This window comes from Diorhabda carinulata, chromosome 8 (assembly GCF_026250575.1).
Source record: "Diorhabda carinulata isolate Delta chromosome 8, icDioCari1.1, whole genome shotgun sequence".
Lineage (NCBI taxonomy): Eukaryota > Metazoa > Arthropoda > Insecta > Coleoptera > Chrysomelidae > Diorhabda > Diorhabda carinulata.
Window position 1 is genome coordinate 8196147 of NC_079467.1, and position 22874 is coordinate 8219020.

At 31.5% G+C, this 22874-nt stretch overlaps 2 protein-coding genes across 4 annotated transcripts in view; one reads left to right on the forward strand and one right to left on the reverse strand.

The window, feature by feature from the left end:
* Positions 1-15515, forward strand: part of LOC130897507 (arrestin domain-containing protein 2-like) — a 295987-nt gene extending 280472 nt beyond the window's left edge. For 2 of the 3 annotated variants that reach the window (XM_057806402.1, XM_057806404.1), the window contains exons 7-9: positions 1273-1414; positions 7053-7274; positions 12179-15515. In XM_057806402.1, coding sequence (XP_057662385.1) covers positions 1273-1414; positions 7053-7274; positions 12179-12270 — 456 coding nt within the window. In that variant the 3' untranslated portion in view covers positions 12271-15515. The remainder of the gene's footprint in view (positions 1-1272; positions 1415-7052; positions 7275-12178) is intronic. The other variant, XM_057806403.1, reaches the window with a different exon arrangement.
* A 2854-nt stretch (positions 15516-18369) lies between these two features.
* Positions 18370-19487, reverse strand: LOC130897123 (dynein axonemal assembly factor 10). Its single transcript, XM_057805748.1, has one exon. It carries the CDS (start codon positions 19471-19473, stop codon positions 18400-18402), a length of 1074 nt encoding a protein of 357 aa, XP_057661731.1. The 5' UTR covers positions 19474-19487; the 3' UTR covers positions 18370-18399.
* Between the last annotated feature and the right edge of the window lie 3387 nt (positions 19488-22874).

Below are 22874 nucleotides of genomic sequence, written 5' to 3' on the forward strand. Positions count from 1 at the left end.
CCACTGAGAATTTTATTATGTTTCTAATATAAATCTGTCGGATAGCACCTGCGAAGTACTTATATTAATAAACATGAAAGTATTGTAAATTACTTAGAATTATAAATACTTTAATGTGCTTTATACGAGCTTCCCTCAGTTTCAAAAACAGTTGAGTTCATAATGCAATGTATCCTCAGGCTAACCAATGATGGTTGATCATATTCTTCATATTAAAACTACTTTGTTACTTAATAACCAAAATTTTAATTCTTAATCTATAACCAACAATCGTCTCATTAAGTTAAAAACTACTTTGGAAAAAACTATTTATTAAGAAAATAATTAATTAAACTTTCAATAATCCGACTACCGTTCTCGAAGAATGTCATACTATTAAGAATCTAATATCCGTATATATGCTGTCTTAAATACTAAGCATATTGTATACAAAGTTATAGAAATGGATATTTGGGGTCGTTAGCGTCACATGAATATAAAATAAAAGTAAGTAATTTGATACGTTAATGGAACTTCAAGTGTCTTAAGGGACACTTGGAACCACTTAACTATTACGTTGGTTGGTCAGTGTACAACTTGGCTTAAGTAATAAATCTTAACGACTACAATAATATCTAAAAATTAGGTAGGTAATTTTATGGTCCTTCAGTCACATCAGTATAAGAAAATAATTAGATAATCCCCGACGATATGTTAATGGAGTGTAAAATAAGGGACACTTTGTAGCACTTATATGATTAACAGATCCTAATGGTTCCCACCAGGTGAGATAATTCATACAAGATGTTGTATCTTTGTCTGGGTTACATTCGTGCAATTTTGCCTAATTTTAAATAGGAAATTATTATGTCAGAACACATAAAAAAGTTCAAAAACTATGACTTCCACTTGATATCTAAAGATACAACAAGGAAAGGAGTTTATTGAGGATGTAGCTGTATTCAACGGACTCTGGTACCTTTCAATCCTGTTTTTACTAACGGATTAGAAGACATTTTTAACAAAGTGGATTTGAAATTTGGTTATAAATCCAGCAGTACCTTAGAACAATTGTTAGATAGTTCCAAGGATAAATTAACAGATTTGGGTGGTATTTATGAAATTAGCTCTAATGATGATGAGTTTATTAAAAGAGAAAGAAATTCAAACTAGTAGATTGAAATTGAGCTAATTAGTGCTTTTACAATAAAAGTCCTGTTCCGAAATTTTTTCTTCTTCTATATATTTGCAAAGACTAACGAAAATTGTATTCTTTTTGTTTCATGTACCTAGGTTGAAGCTGTCATACCAGGCTGTCATTCAAATTTGGAAATTGAATCTGGAGTACACTTAGGTCATATTCCAATTTTGGAATATAATTCAGAGCCACAACCACCACGTGTAAATTGGATTCCAGCTTCTGAAGCACCAGGAGGTAAATTTTATTGTTACTGAAACACAAATAAAAATATTTCCAAATTGACTGTTATAGTACATGATGGCTTAATCTATGTCCAAATAAATTATTTGATCATTTATTGGTTGGGCTCAAATACTAGATGGCGCAAAAGCTGTCACTCCCTTTTTCATACTAATTGTTTCAATCAATGAAAAATTTTCGTTTTGCACTGAGCTGCGTTGATATGAGTTCATGACTTCAAGAAGGGTTATAGGTCGGGTAGTATGAACCATGGCACAATCCTGTTGTCCACTTGAGGCGAAAAAAAGTCGTTAGTTCCGTAGCGTTTTCGAAAAAATAAAGCCTGATGGTACCTTCAGTGTAAATACCGCATCAAACTTAGGGCTCACCTAATGGGTCTTCATAAGTTATACGCCAATTTTCGATCATTCCGCTTATCCTCATATCTTTCTTAACGGCTAGTAGAGCCTACTCTTCCCAAAGGCACATATTCAAAGTTTTTCACCATAATTTTCTATAAAGACCACTGAATGATTGCGTGGCATGTCGTTTGATCGATACTATTAGGTCACCTTTACTTCACAAACGTCATAGCATAACTTACATTTAACATAATTTAATGGATGACAACAGAAAAGAGTGTATGTCCATTTCAACAGGTTTTAAAAGAGAGCAAATCTATGTTATTTGTTATTCTTGTTAAGTATAAAACAGAATTACTCAACACATCACTCAATAACAAAAGTACCTTTACTTAAATGGCTGTCACTTTTTTCTGACTAATCGAAATATCATGAAATTTTACACACAGTCTTTTGAAAGTTGGTACTCATGAACACCATATGGATTTGCCGATGGCAGTACCATTTGTGTGTCAGACACACGACTTGATGATGATGTATTATTTACATTCTCAAAGAAAAAATTACTAATAATGTTTCATTATCATTTTTTCATTTATACGGAAGTTCCTTGTAAAAGGCAGGATAATCATATGCCAAACTCATTTTCAAAGCTTGCAAATGATTGTATTTTTCTTTTTGGTAAGTTTTCCACTTCTTATATTGGTTCACCAATAACTGATTTAATTGTAATCTTTTCCCAGCTTGGGACTGAGTGTCTCAGTTTGTATTCAATTTGTCTGTCAAGTTATTAATTTCTTTTAGATTATTCACTGTTGAATTCTTAGCTCTTGGGAAAGGTATGATAAAGATACTGAACTAAGAAAAGGAGTTTTGACGTGCTTGTTGACAATGGATTATGTAATTAGCTGAGACGCTTATATAGTTATTTCTGAGGCTTCTTTCCATAACAGAATGCATTGAGTTGGCCTCCACTATCACTTTCTACTTTTTATATATATAAATGCTCATAACGGTAGCTCTTATCTTAGGGGATTGAAGGAGCTAGTAAATAATTTCATTGATAACATGTAGTTCTTTTTATGAATATTTACTATTTTTTTTTAATTACACTGATTGATAACAGTACTTTACACGTTTATATACACCAAAACCAATGTTTATATGTGTCAACCTATCCTTAAACTGTAACATGCCGTTCGGCTTGCCACGTTTTTCTTAAAACGTTTTGAATATTTGAATATATATTTTAATTCTAGCATTCTAACTTTAGAAAAAAATAATTTATTATCGACCTCCCACTTCATTCGAAGAATTCAATACATCAATTCATCTACATTCTAAAAGTGTTTAAATCAAAGCACATTCAGTAAAATTATTCTTTACTTTCGCTGGTAAGTTTTTCTTACTATGCACTACAAGTTTTGTCTTGTAATAGTCCAGGCTCCCAAAGTTTTCACTTCCGATTTCCATGAAACTGCACCAGTAACTAACGAAAACAAACTATTCACACATTTGTTGTGTCCATATGACACCCGAATCCAATACATCTCCCCCATTAATTACGTGAGGCGTTTTTAGACTTTTTTTAACCCCCCCCTCTCAACCACAGGTGAGATTTGGTTCATCCCCCTACCCCATCCCCAATCTCACGTGAGATTTTTCAAAATGTGGTTCTAGTGTAAAATGCTTCGGATTCTAAAAAGAAAAAAACATAATTTGCTTAATACTGGTATTTAATATTAGTCAAGACTATTATTTGAGATTGCTCAGAAAGTAGACTAGAATTACAGTGAAAATTATAGAATATGATTTTAATCGTAACTACTAAGATTCACAAAAGTATATTTATTCGAATTCAGTCTAGGGTGACTCGTGCACGGTCGCAAGAGTGACTATTGGAACCAACATGTTCAAATGATTTTCAGTAAAATCATCTGCTCCTTCAACCTGATTTAGCCACTCTCTCGTAATGAAATTAGATCAGGAAAGGTCCGATAAAGCGCTGACACAAATTACAAAAGTTATAAACAATTAAGTCAAAAAAGGGTGTTTGGTTTGTTTTGAATATTTTAAAAATTTTAGAAATTAAAAAAAAATCTAAAAAGATCAGTAAATTTGCTGAAAAAAAGTTCGGACTCCCGAAACAGTAAGTCAATTATTTATAATTTTCACAGAGCCCTGAAAATAGAACCAAAACCGGGTTGACTGGCTTCAGCGCGCGTTGCGTCTCTCTGACACAGAAACAAACTATTTAAACATATTAAATACGAATATTAAGGAATAAAAAAATTCATGTAGTGTTGGGATACATCAATAAACAATAATCCGCGGCAAAAAATGTTTATCCATATTTTTACATTAATTATGCATTTGTTAAATAACAACATTCATTAAATTAACATTAAGTTAACATTAAATCCCCATAATTATTAAATTAAAACCCTAGAGTTTTTTCCCTTAGTGAATTTATTCTTAATAGGTTTAAAACTAGATAACTACTGCAAAAATTAAAACATTATATTCCATTTTTTTAACGATTTAAAATTACAAAATAAAAAAAAGTACAAGGAAAAATTTATTTTTTCAATAATTTTGATTATTTCGATGTTAAAATTTTTAACTGATATTGTTTAAAAAATTGTTATAAATGAATACATTGTTTATGAGTAAATAAAAAAAATTTGTATTATATTAATTGACGAAAATTATGATTTTTAGAGAAAAAAAAATATTTGTTGCTAAAAAATGAGTTTATTAACCAAGAATTTTTTTTGTGACTAAAAATTAAAATAAAGGTGGCGTTTTATTCCTTAAAAATCATAAATTCTGTTGTTCTTGAAGACTTTCCAAAAAGGTTTTTTTTTATTTTTTAATTATTTATTTAAGAAACAATTTGTTATAAACAAATTAATTTTTTTATACTTCATTCCGTAATGAAAGTAGTTATGTTTTGTTTTTGTTTTAAAACAATTTTTCTATTTTTTATATAACTTTTAATATTGTGATGCCCTCTTTCTCATCCGCTCCTTCGCTAATTATAATAACTTTTGAACTATTGCAGATATGACAAATATGTTTCAAGTCTTTTTTATTCATTATTAATTGATTAAAAATTTAAGGCTCTTACTGAAGTGTTAGCTCTATTATTTATTCAATTATTAAGTATAAAAAATTTTTTTTCAAGTATTTTGGGAATTTAGAAAATCAAAAACGTACTGAATGTTTTTTTATATCTATTTAATCATGTTTGGTACAGTTGCAAGTTCTCAACTAGTTCTTATTATTTTTTTGCGACCTTTTGGATCGTTTTAGTGGCGGTGCCTCATCATGTACAGGTTCTACTTTTTTGTCTTGATGTTCCTTGAAGTCCTTCAAGTATCGGTTCAAAGTATTCTTCTGTGGTGAAAAGATCCAAAGAAGTGCAAGAAAAATAATAAGAAATAATTGAGAACTTGTAACTGTACAAAACATGATTAAATAAATATATTTTTGATTTTCCAAATTTCCTTAAGACTTAATTTTTTTTAATAATAATAAATAATACAGCTAGAACTTTAGAAAACAGGCCTGAATTGTTAATTAATTAATAATAAACCAAAAGGCCTGAAATATATTTGTCATATCTGCAATAGTTTATAAATTATTATAATTACGAGTATAAAACGGATGAGAAAGTTATATCAAAAATAGAAAAATTGTTTTATAAAAAAACACAACATAGCTACTTTTAATACAGATTGAAGGATGAAAAAAAATGATTGGAAAAAATCAATTTGTTTATTAAATAAACAAAAATTTCAAGGAATCATTTTTAAGTAGCTTTTAACCACGAGACATGGGAATAATCAAGATTTTTGAAAACAAATTTTCCATGTACTTTTTTTCATTTTGTAATTATCAATTTTTTTAAATCGTTGCAAGTTATCTATTTTCTATCCCATTAAGAATAACTGCTATGGGAAAAAATTTTTGGGTTTTAGTTTAATAATTTTGGGGGCTTTGATTTTAACTTTCAATTTAAAAAAAGTTGTTAATTAACAAATGCATAATTGATGTAAAAATAGGGATAAACATTTTTTGGCCGCGGATTATTGTTTATTGATGTATCCCAACACTACATGATTTTTTTTTATTCCTTAATATTCATACTTAATACGTTTAAATAGCTTTTTTGTTTTTGTGTTAGAGACGCAGAGCGCGCTGAAGCCAGACTACTCAGTTTTGGTTCTATTTTCAGGGCTCTGTAAAAATTATAAATAGTTGTACTACAGTTTTGGTAGTTAGAACATATTTTTTAGCAAATTTACTGATCTTTTTGGGTCTTTTTTCAAATTTTCAAACTTCTTCGAGATAATCAAAACAAACCAAACATCCATACGAACGGAATGGCACCTTGGTCGTAATTTTCGGGGACTACTGAAAAAAATAGTACATATTTATCCTAGCATCGTCTGCATCAGTGGATAATGCAAAATTGTAAATATCTGAAATTCTTGTAACAACATGACACAGAATTTCCATTAATTTATTCTCTTCTTTTTCATCACAATTTTTAGTTAGTTTGAGTAGCTCTTGATTATTATTTATTTGATTTGCATCATTTCTCATAAATGAAATATTTACCATTTTTACGGGATATGATGTGTATAAAAAAAATTTAAAGTTACATGTCAATTATTTATTTCACAAAATTTCTGCATAAAAAACGAAAATGAAATGTGCAACTCCTTATCCAAAGTTAATATGAATAAATGAAAAATGTGTATCTTCACATAAAATTTGTAGGTATTGGGTTATACGGATATATTAATTACTTTATATATAATGTAAAAATACATTTCCATATTTCGTACTTACCTCTAAATTAATAACGAAACAAAAAGTAGATATTGAAAAACTAGCCCCAAACAAACGATATGACTTTTCAGACGCCGCACAGTATCTTAGTTGGAGTTAAACTATTTTCTGAATACTCTTTAGTTGAACAAGAAAAAGATACACACTTTAACAGGTTACTGCTATACAATTCAGTCAACAAAGGACGCTATAATCTAAATTTCACGAAAATATGGAGATACACACATTCCTAATTTCACCGATGATTTGCAAAAATTATAGCATAATCTGTTATGGTAATGAATTTTGCACCATATTATACACTACATACTGTGATATATTACTCAATATTATAATAGAATATCTAAATCTCTAGTTCAAAATCAAAACCATACTTAGTTTATTGCATAAAATGCTATTGTCTTGTAAATCATACATTTGTGTTTCCTAAGGTTTATTCCCAACACCTCCAATATTTAATCCGGGTTTGAATCCTCCGCCCTATTCGCCAGAGAAAGCACCACCGTATCCAACTGGATCTCCAGGTTTTCCTACGCCTTTTGGATATGGAGAAGGTTCATCGAGTTCTGCGACTGCCCCGAGAGAGGAGGAAGCCCCTTCAGCTCCATCAAAAGCACAACTAGCCCAAGGTGACAACTTTGAAATAATAGATGGTAAGAGATTAAACAATACAACCTCCAATTTTTTATGTGCATAACCTTGAAGTTATGTTGTTATCTATATAAACATAAAAACCCATTTAGTTATACTGTCGATATAAAATTTCTATCTTTTTATGTTAACTTAATGAAAAGTGGAAGTAAGGCACTGTTTTCAGACTTCCATGTCCAATTTGTTCCACAACCAGGTCGGGCGACTGTGATGTCCAAATAATTATTTTCAATACGTTCTTCCTTTCCGATTTTTTCAAATACTCTTTGCACAGCTTCGGAGAATGCTAGGGATCGTTGTTATGATGGAAGATAAATTTTGTGCCAACCAGGCGCTGGCTAAAATGTACTACATTTTCTTTTCATATTTCTTTATATCCTTCTTTCTTCAAAATCCCCTTAAAAATTTTACAAGATTAATGTACGAGTTTCAACCGATAGTTTCTTTGTTTTACCCATATTAAAACTTACAAGTCTGAATTTGCCAGAACGAAACACTTCATATACGAACTTCAAAAAAATATGTATTGGTCCAAAAAGTATAATCACAGCATTTTCTTGCGTCTCTTTCTTGCATCTTTCTTGCGTATTTATCATTTTTCAAAAAAAAATTGCCACAATTGCAAAATAACTCTGAAACTATGAAAGATAAGTAAAACATTATATAGAACAAAAATGTAGCTTTTTTCCAACAAATATTTTGGTTTTTGTTTTATTTCTGTAACTTGGAAAATAAAGGAGATATTGCCGTTTAAAGTATCCACTGTAGTGGAAAAATGACCTCTCTCGAGCCCTCCAACCCTGTCCCTTTAAAAAATAAAGGGCTTATTTACATGAGCTTATAGCTCTTGAAATTTCCTTTAAAATATTTTTTTATAGGATACTATAGCTTTAAAATTCATCGAGTTATAGTTAAAAAACCAATGGAAGATAAAAATTTTGTTCATTATATTGTTAATTTTCTAATACAATCAAAATTTTTTATTTATTAATATTGATGATGAAAATGAAATATCTTTTTTTAAAAATAACAAAGAAATTCTAAATTATTGCACGCAATTTAATCATTAAATAACGAACAAAGTAATTTTTTAACACTTTTTTCAGGGTTAAAAGTGTCTTTTTGTAAACAATAAATAAATATTTAATTCAAATAACAAGCACCGTTGAAGCATTCCAATCTTTTAGAAAGCATTTTTTTCATTTTTATCAATATATGGGTGGTTTTTTTGGGGTTGAAAGAAAAAAATTCCTGTACATAAGGGGTTGTAAACATCAAATATACAATAAAATACGTTCTAGAACATGAAATACTATTTAATATTTGTGCTAGAACAAGATTTGTACCAGTAAAATGATTAAAACCTAATTTTTTTAATGTCAAGGGTCAATAAAAAGTGAAAACATCAATGCATCAAAACATTGAGTTTATTCCCAAATTGGTTTTTCTCATCAGTTGTCATTCTTTTTTTTATTCAACAATATTATTTCCCACATTATTGCGATCTATATTCTATTTACGTATTCCTACAACTTGTTCTTTTTTTGAAACCTTCCATTCTCGAAGGAACAATAAAAATAGTGCAATATACAGGGTGGCGCAATAGAACGTGCATATTGCATCATCTTTATTCGCAAGTTAAACGGTGCGTGGTTGGATAGTTGCACTTATGGAGTTTTAGTAGCCAAGTCACTTGATAAGGCGACTGTATCGTTTAGAATATGAATTAAGACACATTAATGAAGCTACGAGTGCAAATTTAATTAAAATATGGGTTAAGCGCTTTGAAGAGACCGGTTCCACGTTTAACTACCAGCAAAAGGTCCCACCGTCTAGGCCCACAGACAATATTGATAGAGTGAAGGAGCCAGTAAGAAAAAATCTGCATGTGTCTACTCGGAAGCAATCGGCGGCTTTAAACTTGTCGCGACAGCATCCTTATAAGTTCCAGTTAACACAGGAATTGAAAGGAGCAAGGTTGGCATTTGCTGAAGAAATGCTTAGTCGATTTTCCCCTTTTGACAACATCAGGCTCGTTTAAATGGGTTCGTAAAATGACAAAAACAATGTAGATTCACGAGGACGAAACATCACCGTTAACACCGACTGCTATGTTACGATGTTAGAGCGATATTTGACTCCAGAACTTGCGAGATCTAGAATAGCGAATACGAGAACTTGGTTCCAACAAGACGGAGCGACCTGACATACATCAAACGACTCTATGGCGGCTGTGAGACAGATGTTTTCTGAAAGACTAATTTCTAAAAGAGGGTGATGTCCATTGGCTCCCAGGTAACCCTGACTTGACGCCTCTTGATTTTTTTGTGGGGACACCTCAAAAATAAAGTCTACATGAGCAACCTGAAGGACATCAGTCAGCTGAAGGAAAATATCCGCCAGGAAATGGCAGCAATCACCCCAGAATTTCTGAGTTTTCACGAATCTGCGTTCGCGTTTAGAGGAGTGGCGTCTTCATGATGTTATTTTTAAAAAACAAACTTCATTTAATTACCTAATCGTCATATCTTTTATTTCAACAATACCTTATGAATTTTTTTTATCCTATACTGAATAAATGCACGTTCTATTGTGCCACCCTGTAGTGAATGGAAAGTTTGAACATTTAAAGAGTCACGAAACTTTTTGCAGTAAATGGCAATTTTACGTTTTTTGGCATGAGGAATCATAATTTGCACTCTAATTTAACATTGCTAATAGAGGGCGCTAGTTACGCTTGTTTGTGTTAATTAAATCAAAGTAGACTTTTTTGGGCTAAACTTACAACTAAAATAATAAAAAAATATTAAAAAGCGTTAAATTCTACAAAAAAAGTTACTCTTCTTTGGTTCGTGTAATTCAATCGGTTATCGAGTTATTTGCTTCTAGAAGTTCAATAAATTTCAATTTTTTCATAAAAAAATTTCATTTTTCCTTAAATACGTAACAATAACAAATTTGTAAACAAAAATAAAAAACTTCAAAGAAAATGCTCAAAATGTCCACCATTTACTTCAATACACTTTATGACCCGCTTTCGTAAAGATCTTTTAATATGAAAATCATATTCGTGAATTAAGCCGTGGTTTAATTTTTCGTTTTTTTTTTTAAGTAGGCTTGTATCACTTTTAGACAGTTTGTGTAGAAGCAAAAATTGGATAATAACGAGAATAAGTAATACATTGTATACCATTTATTAACAATTTAGTAATTAACAAGTGTAAGTTATTTATCAAATAATGCCTAGGTATAACGATTTTTCCAATTATGAGATGCGCGATATGATTTGTGTGTTTGCTCAGTCGAATTAAAGTGGTCCAGCCGCGGCTCGAAGATATTCACAATTATACCCAAATCGAAGGCAACCAAATTACAAACTGTACCGAAATCTTTACAACCGCTTGGGTGAAGCGGGGTCTTTACGCTCTAAAACTGAGCACGGTGCTACAAAAAAAATCACTGACGATGAAGAAGATGAAATTTTCAACACGAGTTTAAGGTTAACATTTGGTGTGGTGTAATATGTGGGTATTTAATAGGTCCTTCTGAACTGCCAACCAATTTAAATGGACCTCTTTATTTAGATTTTCTTCAAGAACATTTACACGAATTACTAGAGGATATACCTCTCGCTTTAAGACAAAATATGTGGTTTTTGCACGACGGAGCACACCACATTATTCTTTCAAGCTCGTCAATACTTAAACAAACAGTTTCCGCATCGATGGATTGGTCGTGAAAGTGAGTTTGCTTGGCCACCAAGAGGCTCCCTGATTTAAATCTTTTGGATTTTTCAATTTGGTCGCAAATGAAGGCATTAGTTTACAAAGAAAAAATTACTTCTCTTCCACAACTGCGACGGATAATAGAAGAAGCCGCGGATGTAATTAAAAATAATAGACAAGGATTATTTGATATTAGAGATCTTTACAAAAACGGATCATAAAGTGTATTGAAGTAAATGGTGGGCATTTTGAGCATTTGCTTTGAAGTTTTTTATTTTTGTTTACAAATTTGTTATTGTTACATATTTAAGGAATAATAAAATTTTCTTGTGAAAAAATTAAAATTTATTGAACTTTTTAGAAGCAAATAACTCGATAACCGATTGAGTTACACGAATCAAAGAACAGTAACTTTTTTTGTAGACTTGAACGCTTTTTAATATTTCTTTATTATTTTAGTTGTAAGTTTAGCCCAAAAAAAGTTTACTTTGATTTAATTAACACAAACAAGTGTAACTAGCGCCCTCTATTAACAATGTTAAATTAGAGTGCAAATTATGATTCCTCATGCCAAAAAACGTAAAATAGCCAATTTTCAAAGAGAAATTGTGCAATAAAAAATTATTACGAAACTCAAAATTTAAATTTAAACTTTGAACACCCCGTATCTCGGAAACTAGCAATATTTGCATAAGGCATGTTGAGCAGAATTATCATATTTTGAGGTCTAGAATCTACAGACCAGAGATTGGACATTCTTAATGAATCACCCTGTATACAGCAAAATTGATATTTGTTTTGGACACATATGCTAGATGCCCCAAAATAGAATACCTAATAAAAAAGTTTGAATCCAAAATAACAAGTAAAAAATTATAGGGAAAGACCAAGAAAAACATTGAAGAAGAAAATGTGGAAGAACCTGCTGATACAAAGGAGATAAAATAGGAAGGAATAAAAAATAAAACCAAAGATAAAATGTTATGGAGAAAAAAATATGTCATAACTCCAATCAAATGCTATACACCTTATGGTAATAAATAAAAAAACACTGCTTGAGTGTACAAAAACTTATTGTTATTCCACATTATATAACTAGTTATTAAATATCAAATAATATCACTGATTCTATTAATTATCTTTCAATTATTTTGAGTTAATAAAATGTTTTATCATTTCAGGAGAAAAAGAAGAACCACCCCCTCCGTCATATAACGAAATTGTGAAAGGACAATTTACGAATCCTACGGCACCAACTGCGCCCCCAAGTTAATTAAGTTTGAGTATCGTATGATCTCGATCCAATATACGACAAATTGGTTCAAGAACACTATTTTATGCTGGAAGTTTATCATCATCAAGTAATTGTATACAAGTGCCAAATATGAAATAATTTCTAGCATTAAACCGATCAATGAATAGATATAGCAGAGTGTCCTTATAAGTAAATTGATAATTCACTTCTACTTAACCTCAATTTTTCCTATAATTATTTATCCGTTTACAATGAGAAGATTTTTTTACAGAAATTTTCTGTAGCTACAAAGAATGATAACTTTTGGCATATTAATGTAAACACTCTTTGGTTTAGGTTGAATTATTAGGAACTTTGTATCTTATTATTTTATCAAAAATTTATTCTTAATTGCTAGCTTATTTTATCGCATTCAAAATAAAATCTTGTGAAATAATACACTTTCGACAATAAAAATTAATTCATTACAACATTTTTCAAGGAACCATCTTCAGCACTTCTGTACGGTATTTTCTAGGCAACAGGTGATGCTTGAACAAAAATATAATTTAGACAGATCCTATAAGGTATAAGTATTTCAGATGTAAATTTCTACTAGCGGCTAATACTCTCTTTAAAATTTCATGTTTGACTTCAATATTTTTTTATTCACTTATTGATCATAAACATCAATACGGTTTTGATCATTATGCATCAAAATGGTAAATAACTAAGACAGTAAAATTGACTAGCGCCTACAAAGCTTGGATTTCTAAAAAGTTAGGCTAACAACCCATAACAACATAACAAATTCTTAACCCACTAGTGACCAACTGCAACTAAAATTGCATGACAATTCAGAATTTTCTGAAAATGAAAACAGTTGGTTTCATGTAACTCATAGTGGAAGGGAGTTCTTGTGGGTAAATCTCTTTTTTGCCATTTACCTGCTTGACTTCATTGAAGAAAAAGTTATTTTCTTTTTAACAGAGCTATTATTTTCATATTCAAAACTGAAAAACTTTTCCGTATTTTACTAAATCTCTATTATCTACAGGCCGAATTCAATTTTACAACGAAAATATGTGAAAAAAAAATTATATTTTTGATAAATTGAGAATATAACTTGGATAAATCAAAAAAGTCCTGTGAGTAGTATGAAGTAAATGTCAAATGATTTCTAATGGGAAATTGAACATGGTCTGCTGATGAAATGACAATCATGTCGTTACAGTTTTGATAAATTGTGTTTTGGGGTCTCAAATTCCGCGAATTGGTATTTTAAAAAGAATCTCGATGCAAATGACTATTTCATAAGGAAGGAATTGGATTTTATCGAACAATTCATACCTACATATAGGATTGAGATTTTCACCAAAAAAGAGGTGGTCCTATTTTTTCTGGGTCATAAATGTTTGTATGGTCCAATGCTGGGTATTTCATAGTCTGTTAGGTCCTAACATAGACCTTCTGAAATTCCAGAAAAAATGTGTTCCATACATTATTCAGAATTATGGTCATTAACCACACCTAGCCTGTACAAGGAGCTTGGTTTGGTTGGTTAGATCATTTCAGTGTGAAAAGTGTGTGTATCATAGGTACCATCAACCATAAAATATAAATTGTTGACGTTTGGAGAAAAAATTGATGCAATATATTAGCAAAAAACTTAGATTTAATTCAGACTGTAGCTTAATCATTTTGTCATAACTTTTTATGGATAAACATAATTACAAAAATGTTAGATGTCAATATTCTAATTTAAATCCTGAATGTCAGTAACAACTTTAGTTGCTTGGGCGTAACTCCATTGATGATTATTAACAATTTATTTACTCAAGACCATTTTGAAACAAAATGATTTGAAAAACAGTTTTAAAAAAAATTTTTGGCATTAATGGGGAATTTTTTTAGACAATTTTATTTCTTATGTTCACTTTTATTTCCCTCTATGACCCTACTTTATCTTAAATAACTTTTTACTGCTTTTTCGGTTAGAATTGTATTATTTACGTCAACGTATTATAATTTATAATTATAAATTTTCAGAAGTTTTTAGACACTGTCTCTTGCCAATGAAGAATTTTCATGGTGATCATATGATTATATTGATTTTTAGACGCAGAATATTAATTCAATTGTTGAGAAAGTAGCCTAAAAACGATATAGAGAGTATAGTCTAAAATATTTTTTTTTGTTTTTTGCTTTGTGCCACCTGGCTGGTGGCATATGTATTATGATGGAAACAATGGTGAAAATAGAGTTTTGACGGCTTCAGAAACAGTTGAAGTGGACCAAAAGAACCAATTGGTCACTTCCAGAGAATCTTCTTGTACTTTAGAAAATTGCTCCACAGCTGTCCCATAATATAGTGTCGAAAATGCGAACCAAAATGGTGCCAGCTGCAGCATTTTCCGGTAATCCATGTGAAACTTTAGCGCTCACCAATAACGCATTTTTTGGTTTACTATAATGTTTCCTAAATCAACAATTTTTACAAGATTTTGAAATATTTGTGTTCAAAAAATGTTCTCGTTCTTTGCTGAATTTTCGTAGCTAGTTCAGTTATAATAACAATGACTTGTTACGGTAAGCATGACCTGATTATTAAAGGGTTCAAAATATGTTATTTTTTGTAATATCTTGAGACACAATATTTTTACTCAGGAAAAATGAGCTTGCCAGAAAGATTTAAAATTTCAACAGCTACATCCGCCATCATTGAATTTTCATTAGACATTTGAAATTGGCTTTCCTTCTATGAATCTGAAGGTGATGTTCCATACATCCATACAATATGATGAATCCTCAACACTACTACAACTCAACTATAGCTCATTATTTACAAACCTATTTGACCATCTGACATATTAAGTTTGTCTGATGAATCAGAAAAGTGTGATTTTAGCAAAACTCTCTCAAATTTTGATAATTGTTAGGACTCTAGCCCAAAAGTTTTTATTAGTAAAGTTTTTTGTAATTTTAATTCACCTTCCTAGTAGTAGTTAGGATGAGAAGTAATTTGCGGTTAACATCAAGGTAGATTGTGACCTTACTTATTGTTAATCATATAAAAACACAAGAGTAGTAGTAATGTGGATATTAGGAAACGAAATATATTCCAGCTGTTGAAATTGAAGATCCAAAATGGCAATCGAATACTCAATCGTCCAGACCTCTTAGTATTTAATTATATGTAGGCATATATAGTATGAATATATATTGAAATGAATATTGTGTATTTTGTACTCTTTTATGTGTTTGAATAAAGTCATTATAAATAATAGTATAATCTCATTTCCTATTAAAGCGGAGATCTACAAAAGATAAATGTCTATAACGGAGACATCATCAGAGTTCTTAAGGAAATATCACTATGACGCCATATCTTGTTATTTTTTAAATGGTTAGACGAAGGAACACTTCTTGGCGAAATTCTGGAACCGTTATTAATATTCATAATGAACACAATGTTTTCATTTACTACAGCAACATTCATTATTTAACTTCTTGACGTGCATTTTGTTCACCAAGCTATTGTAGTTGTGGTTCTTCTAGATAAATCAACTTCCAACCTATTTCTAATTACTAACGTACGAGGATTGCTACTTGAGTTTTGAGATATGAATTTGACCTTGCCACCATAAAGTTTAAACATTTTTAATGGTGAACGAACTCCGAACGTATTGTTATACGAGTAATATTTGAGCTGTTTACAGATACCTGAAACATTTGTAAATTCGTAGTCGCACTCCATTACAGGATACATACTCATATCATGTGACATACCGTGAGATTGAGGCATATTTGGGTATTAGTTCGACCCGCATATATTCAATTTTGCATAAACATTTGGCTGCCCAAAAGATTTGTTCGCATTGGATATCATAATTTGACGCTCAAAAAAAGCTTGTGTCGTGAACTTTGATCGCGGTGCTTCGAAAGACGTCTATGAGATCTTGATAGGGGACGAATTCTGGATCTAATCATATAACCTCGAAATTGAACAACACTCGACTGTATGGGTCTTACAAGATGAGCCAAATTCAACAAATGTCGTTCTCATACGAAGCACTTCGAAGCAAATGGTCGCCTGTTTTTTCGGAATAACTGGACATGTCGCCACCGTTCCATTAGAGCAACGTAGAACGATGAATTTCGGATAATTCACCAGCATTTGTTTGCCAGAAGTGTTCTAAAAAATTAAGGAAACCAATAGCAGAAGCTCTACACACATCAGTTCAAACAAGAACATTTTTTAACAGTCAAAACATCGAATTGATATATCATCCGCCGTTGTTAATCATCCAATGATTTCTTCTTATTCCCACAGATTAAAAATATATTTATCTAATTTTATATACGGATGCTTCCAAGAATGAAAGTTACACACCGCAGTTACAACGTCACAATTTCCAATCATCTCTAATTCCATCAACTTGCAGCGTTCGTACAGGTGAACTATTTAGCATTCTACAAGCCATCAATTTCATCACCCCTCCTTATAAGCAGATTGCAATATGTACACACTCACTCGCTTCTATTTCATCTATTAAAAATATATTTATCGATCACCCTATTGTCCAAACTATACAATACTACTACCAATCTCTCACATCCCAAAAAATAAGAGATATTATTATCTGGTTACCTCTCCACATTGGAATCGTAGGTAACGAATTAGTACACCAACAAGCAAAAAATGCTTTAACTCATACCATTACCGACAATATAAAAAGGACTTTAAAAGAAAAACCAGAATAACGTGGCAGCAAAACTTTATACATCACCTTTAATCAACTTCGCAGGCCTCTCCAGACAAGACTTAACCTAACCTATGAAGGATAAAAATCGGCCACTCTAGACTCACATATTCACTGAATGCCACAAATATGCCCCCCAAAAGATTGCAGTTCTAGTTCAAGACCAATTAGAAAAAGATCCTAAATGACTTGGAGCAAATCTCTTTCGTGCTTCAATTTAAAGGGATGTGAATGTGAATCTTTACCATAAAATATAGAACAATTATAAATTGATAAAGTGTTAATGTATATTACATGTATATTCTAATATAATTATTTTGTAAAACAATAAAGGCATATCCAATTATGAATATTTGTTTTTATAAGTCTATCTTAAAACTAGCAATCCAAATTTTGATACCGTTTGCTCTATTTGTATTAAATAAAGCAAAAATATCAACCACATATCTGTAACACACTCTTCAAAAACACTCTTTAATAATCTGCCTCTTGAACTTGCTCATCATATAAGATAGTTGAAATATATACAGCTGATAAAGAGAGAAAAGAGCTAAAAAGCTTCATTTTAACGCTAGTGAAAAACAAGTGAATCTTTATAAAAATAAAATGCATGAAAATGATGACATTATTTCCAATATTTCGGGAGAGTATTTACCGAATCGTTCGTGAGTACAAAAAAGTATCCATAAAAAAAATAACAGTTCAATTGATGATATCAACAGGAGCCCCATCAGAAGAATTGTGCACAACTTTTTCTTTCAAAATGAGAACTTTATCCTACAATGGATAAAGTTCTGAGACTAGTTAACGAAGATAAGGATTTGCTGGATTTCAAAAGATCAAGATTTCCTAATTTATTAAAAGAAATGGGATGTCCATACAATAAACAAGGAAGGAATCGCAGAAGACGAATCATTTTACATTACGACAATGGGAACTCTCACACTTCAGCTCAAACAAAAACGATCTTGAACAGTCATAACATCGAATTGATGGGTCATCCGCCGTACAGTCCTTGTTCGGCACCCAATGATTTCTTCGGATCGAAGATCGAAACTAAGTTGCGAGGATAACGTTTTTCTACCCCTGAAGAAGCGGTTGATGTGTACAAAATCATGTTTTGGAGGTACCTCAATAGAGAAAAAAATGCCTCGACAATTGGTTCAAACGCATGCAAAAGTGTATTGATCTTAATGGAGAATGTTTTGAAAAACAATATAACCATATCAAAAGATAAATAATCGTTCTTATTTGTCTATCTCAAAAAGTAGCAACCGTCGTAATTTTCAAAAATTTGAAATCGAGTTTAATAGTAACTGTTTTTTATGTTAATAGTACATACTCTTAACTAGAAAATTGTCAATGGATTATTAGATTTTTGAAATGAGAAACTTTTTTGATTCTATTAATACAAGTTCAGTTTTGTTACAATCAAAATTCTAATTGTCTGATCAAAGGAACAACAAACAGCTAAACCTAATTTATCCACACACCAATCAAAAGAACTTATCGGTTGTTCAGAGAGAGTTGAGCTCTGTAAATTAGACAATTCTCCAGCCACTCCATAAGGTATACCGTCTGCATCTTGTTCCACACGTTTATTCGGGTATGTATATTTCCATAAACATAAACTTCCTGCACCACCGGTAGTCATGAAGATCTCCCTATTTTGAGGGAGATGTTTCACGCTCCAAACCGTCGACGCATGCGCTTTTTCCGTTACACAAGCGTAACCCTTCTTTGGATGTTTTGTTTTCACGTCGTAGCAGAATATTTTAGATTCTAAAGTAGTGGCGACCAATTTATTCATCGGAATGTTTTTTCTATCAAATTGTAATCCAACTACACCGTTTTTAACGCATTTAGACCAACGGAGTGACATTGTTTTTAAATCGTATAATTTAATATCTCCGTTATCATATCCCGCAGCTATAACTCTTTCTTCGTTATTATAAGAGTTGCCAAATGCAACCGACCAACAATCTCGAGCCGAAGCTTCCGTTGAAGGAATAAATTTGGCTACCGGTGTATCTTTTTGACGTACGTCCCACACCATAACTGTACCGTCGCGAGACCCGGTCACTATTTCTGGTGCCCCACACCCTGCACTAGCACCAGCTACACCATCAATCGCGTTAATTATTGATGTATGAGCTGTTGTTTTATACACAGGCCATATGGTGTCTTCCAAGTCCCATACTTGTAACCGTCCGGAAAAATCACCAGTTGCTAAATGTCTGTTTCTTAAACTAGATGCTTCGAATGTACTACACTTGAAATGATCTTTTGTTGCAAACTCACTTACTTTTTCAATACCTTCGGTGGTTAATGTATAAATTTCAGCTATACCAGATCCGTTTGCCTTTCCACCAAGAGCCACGAATTTTGCTGAACAAGGTATCCACTTAACATCATGAACCGAATAGTTGATAACTTTTTCAGAGTGACAAATTATTTGCGGTTTTTGTAATGCTTCCATTTCACCATTCCTAACTGAAGTTCCAACTTTTGACAAAACGTAGTTATGGTAACACGTTCTGGTTTCTAGGGAAACGTATAATCGTTACTCGGTACTGAAAAACTAACCGTGCAAACTCCATCTACAATTTATCTATTCTAGATTTATCTAGATTTACCTTTTTTAATTATAAGACTATTTGTAAATTGCATTTGTCTATGTGTTCTCCCATTTTGTTTTCGATTATTGTCTTTTTGATTGTTTTGATTTACTTGGTTTTTTATTACGTCAAAATCTGTTTTATGTCACTGGGATTCAATATTTGATTATGTATCCCTTTGTTTCATGATTTTCAGCAGAATACAACTAACCTAATTTTATTTTTATTATTTTTGTTAATTCACATTTACTGTTGCAATACAAAATCTACAAGTTCCTGACATGAAGCAATATTGAAGTTTTCAATTTGTTTACCTATCAGTTTTCATTTTTTTTATATTTCACGTTTATAAATTTTACGAGGGCTGCTACTTGAGATATGGCAACACTGATGTCATGTCAAATATGACATTGCCACGGATGCTATTTGAGTTGTTCACAGATAATTGAAACATTAATCTTGGTCAAAAGATAGATTTGAATCGGACGAACATTTTCGTACGATGCTTTTATATGACTTTTGACGTGATGAAGCAACCATCTCAAGCTCGCTGATTGTTGTTTACCAACCTGTTGAAGTTAAAGCATCCTATTGGCTTAAAACGATAGGTATATAAGTTTCTAATAAATTTATATTTATACCTCCTAGTAATAAATGTTTTGGATGTCTTTGAAAAAGATTTAATATTTATAAGCTGAATGGGGTTGGGGTTTTATATAAGCAACACTTATCTTCAAATTGTTGTAGCCTATGGTCATATATATTCAGTTTATAACTATGTTTTCATCCGATTTCTCCAACTTCTTCATCTTCACACTGTACCTACGGTCTCTAACCATGGATCTGATAAATGGAAGTAAATATCGAGGAAAGTAATCAATGCTCCTTGGTGAACCAGAAATAGCGAACCTAAAATTTATCATATAAAGATTTTCAAAAGAACGAAGCCTTATGAGCTTGTGGAATAAGTGTCGAGTGCAGAAATATACAAAATTGTATGTTTTACGAGACCATTTTCTCTTGCCAAGGAAATACATCTTCGTTGTTACAAAATGCATTGTATTCGTCCCGTGTTTGGTTCGGGATATTCCGCGAATTATTTTTATTGATATTTTCCAATGGTGTCAACTGGAGTACTTTCTAAGATGGTTGGTGTATTATTCCTGATTCGTTATCTTCACGGAACATGTATGATGGAGACAAATATGAACGGAATTTTCTCAAAAAATTGTATAGATAACAACAAGTTAAAACAATTTTCCTTACTTTTATAGGACCAAAAGAAAATGCTCTTTGAAATACTCCAATCTATATACCGAAAACATTTTCAACCATCCTTCTAGTTCGCGATATTCGATAATTGCATATTCTTTTCTCTTTCGTTAATCCAGTTTGGCTATATAGTTTCATTAAATTTTGAGACATCGGAAAACATCATTCCCAACAAAAAAGTATGGCAGTTTTCGGTAACTTCCAGGCAACAGTGCAGGTGGTGGGATGTTTAAAGCATTATTTTGTAATTGCATTCCAAATGTTGTATTCTGTAGCACACTTCCATCTGATACACGACCATTAGTCCCAACATCAACTATAATGAACTTGTAGTTTGCATTTACAACCGCTATCAATATAATACTGAATGTTTTTTTTTGTAGTTATAGTAGTATGATCTAGAACCAGGAGGTTTCTTTATTTCTACGTGTTTGCCATCTATAGCACCTATTACATGAGGGGCATTCCACTGGCTCTCAAAATCCTTGGCAACTTGTTCCAATTCCTCAGCTGTTTGCAGTAACTGAACATGAAATAAAAACAAATTATTTATCTTTTTTAGTGGACAAAAGAATTTAAAAAGAAAACTTTATGATGAACTTTTGCAATTGGCAGCTAACCGTCTTAAAGAGAAACCAGATAAATATCAAACCTGGGCTTTGTCTTGTGCTGCAGATTTAAAGAAAATGAAACCAATGCAACAAATTTTTGCTAAAAATGCTATTGCTGCCATTATTATGGAAGAACAATTAGAACTTTTACACCGTAATTCGGTAAAAATAAATACTCCAACAATTACCGTAACTCCATCACCGACATATACCAGACCCAACTCCAATATATTACAGCAGCACACCATCGCTTCGGTATTTCATAAACTATTCTCAAGAGCAAAATTCTGAATTTTCTCCTGAGCAGCTGCCAAATAACCACCAGAACATGAACAATTTTCAACATGAAAATGATGTTGATCACTCAGTGGCAAACGAACATTCATTATCTCAATATATACAGTTTAATAAATGAATGAAAAGATTATAGTATTTATTAATCTTGATTAATTCCTTCATGTATTACTGCATCACAGATTTCCATAAAGAAAGACTGGGGAAATAGCAGAATGAAACTTGAAATCTTCCAGAGTATTTCGAGCCGCTAGATACCGTTATGTTATTGAAAGCCGTTGAAAAGGTGGTATTGCTTTCCTCATGATTGTATTTTTCTTCTCAATCAATGACATGACCATATCTAGTAAATGAAACTATTTCAAGTTCAGTCGTACAAAATTTTTTAAGTCTACATCCTCAGATATTGTTGCGATTCAACATATGGTAAATACCATAATCGTTAAGACTTTCACAATTTTAGGAAATTTTAGACAATGACAAATGTCGAATGTCCTTTGTACCTTTAAACCCCTAATAAATAACTCTCTCTCCGCAAGAGACCAATCGTTAAATTTCTAAAGTGTCACTAATAACTTTCTCTCAAATAAACACAAAAGCAATTACTATTGAAAACTTTTAAAAAACCTTCATTATACTTTTACAAACTATTCCAAGTTCATCTGGTCAACCCTTATACAAACAAAAGAGAAATTTCAAAAAATCTGTTTGAAAAATATAGATTCTTTTTATTGCTTCACGGCAATTAACACAAAATATTACCACGATATTGGGATACTTTTAACCCCCATTTTAGCCCATATAAATAAAATTTAACATTCATGCAAGAGACAGTAAGAGAGCAGAAAGTAACACAGTACAGAACAGTGAGAAAAAAAAAAAGAATCCACTGTAAACAGAAACTAAACATACAGTGCGCGTTAAAACTAACGAACTATATCTAAATCAACTTAACGATTTTCTCTCACTTATCAACTCATAAAAAATCTTAACCTTACAAACGGGCAAAATTACGATTTACCTGAATAATCAAAATATCTCTCGCGTTACGACGCAACATAAAACGTGCAATTTTCTGTTACTTC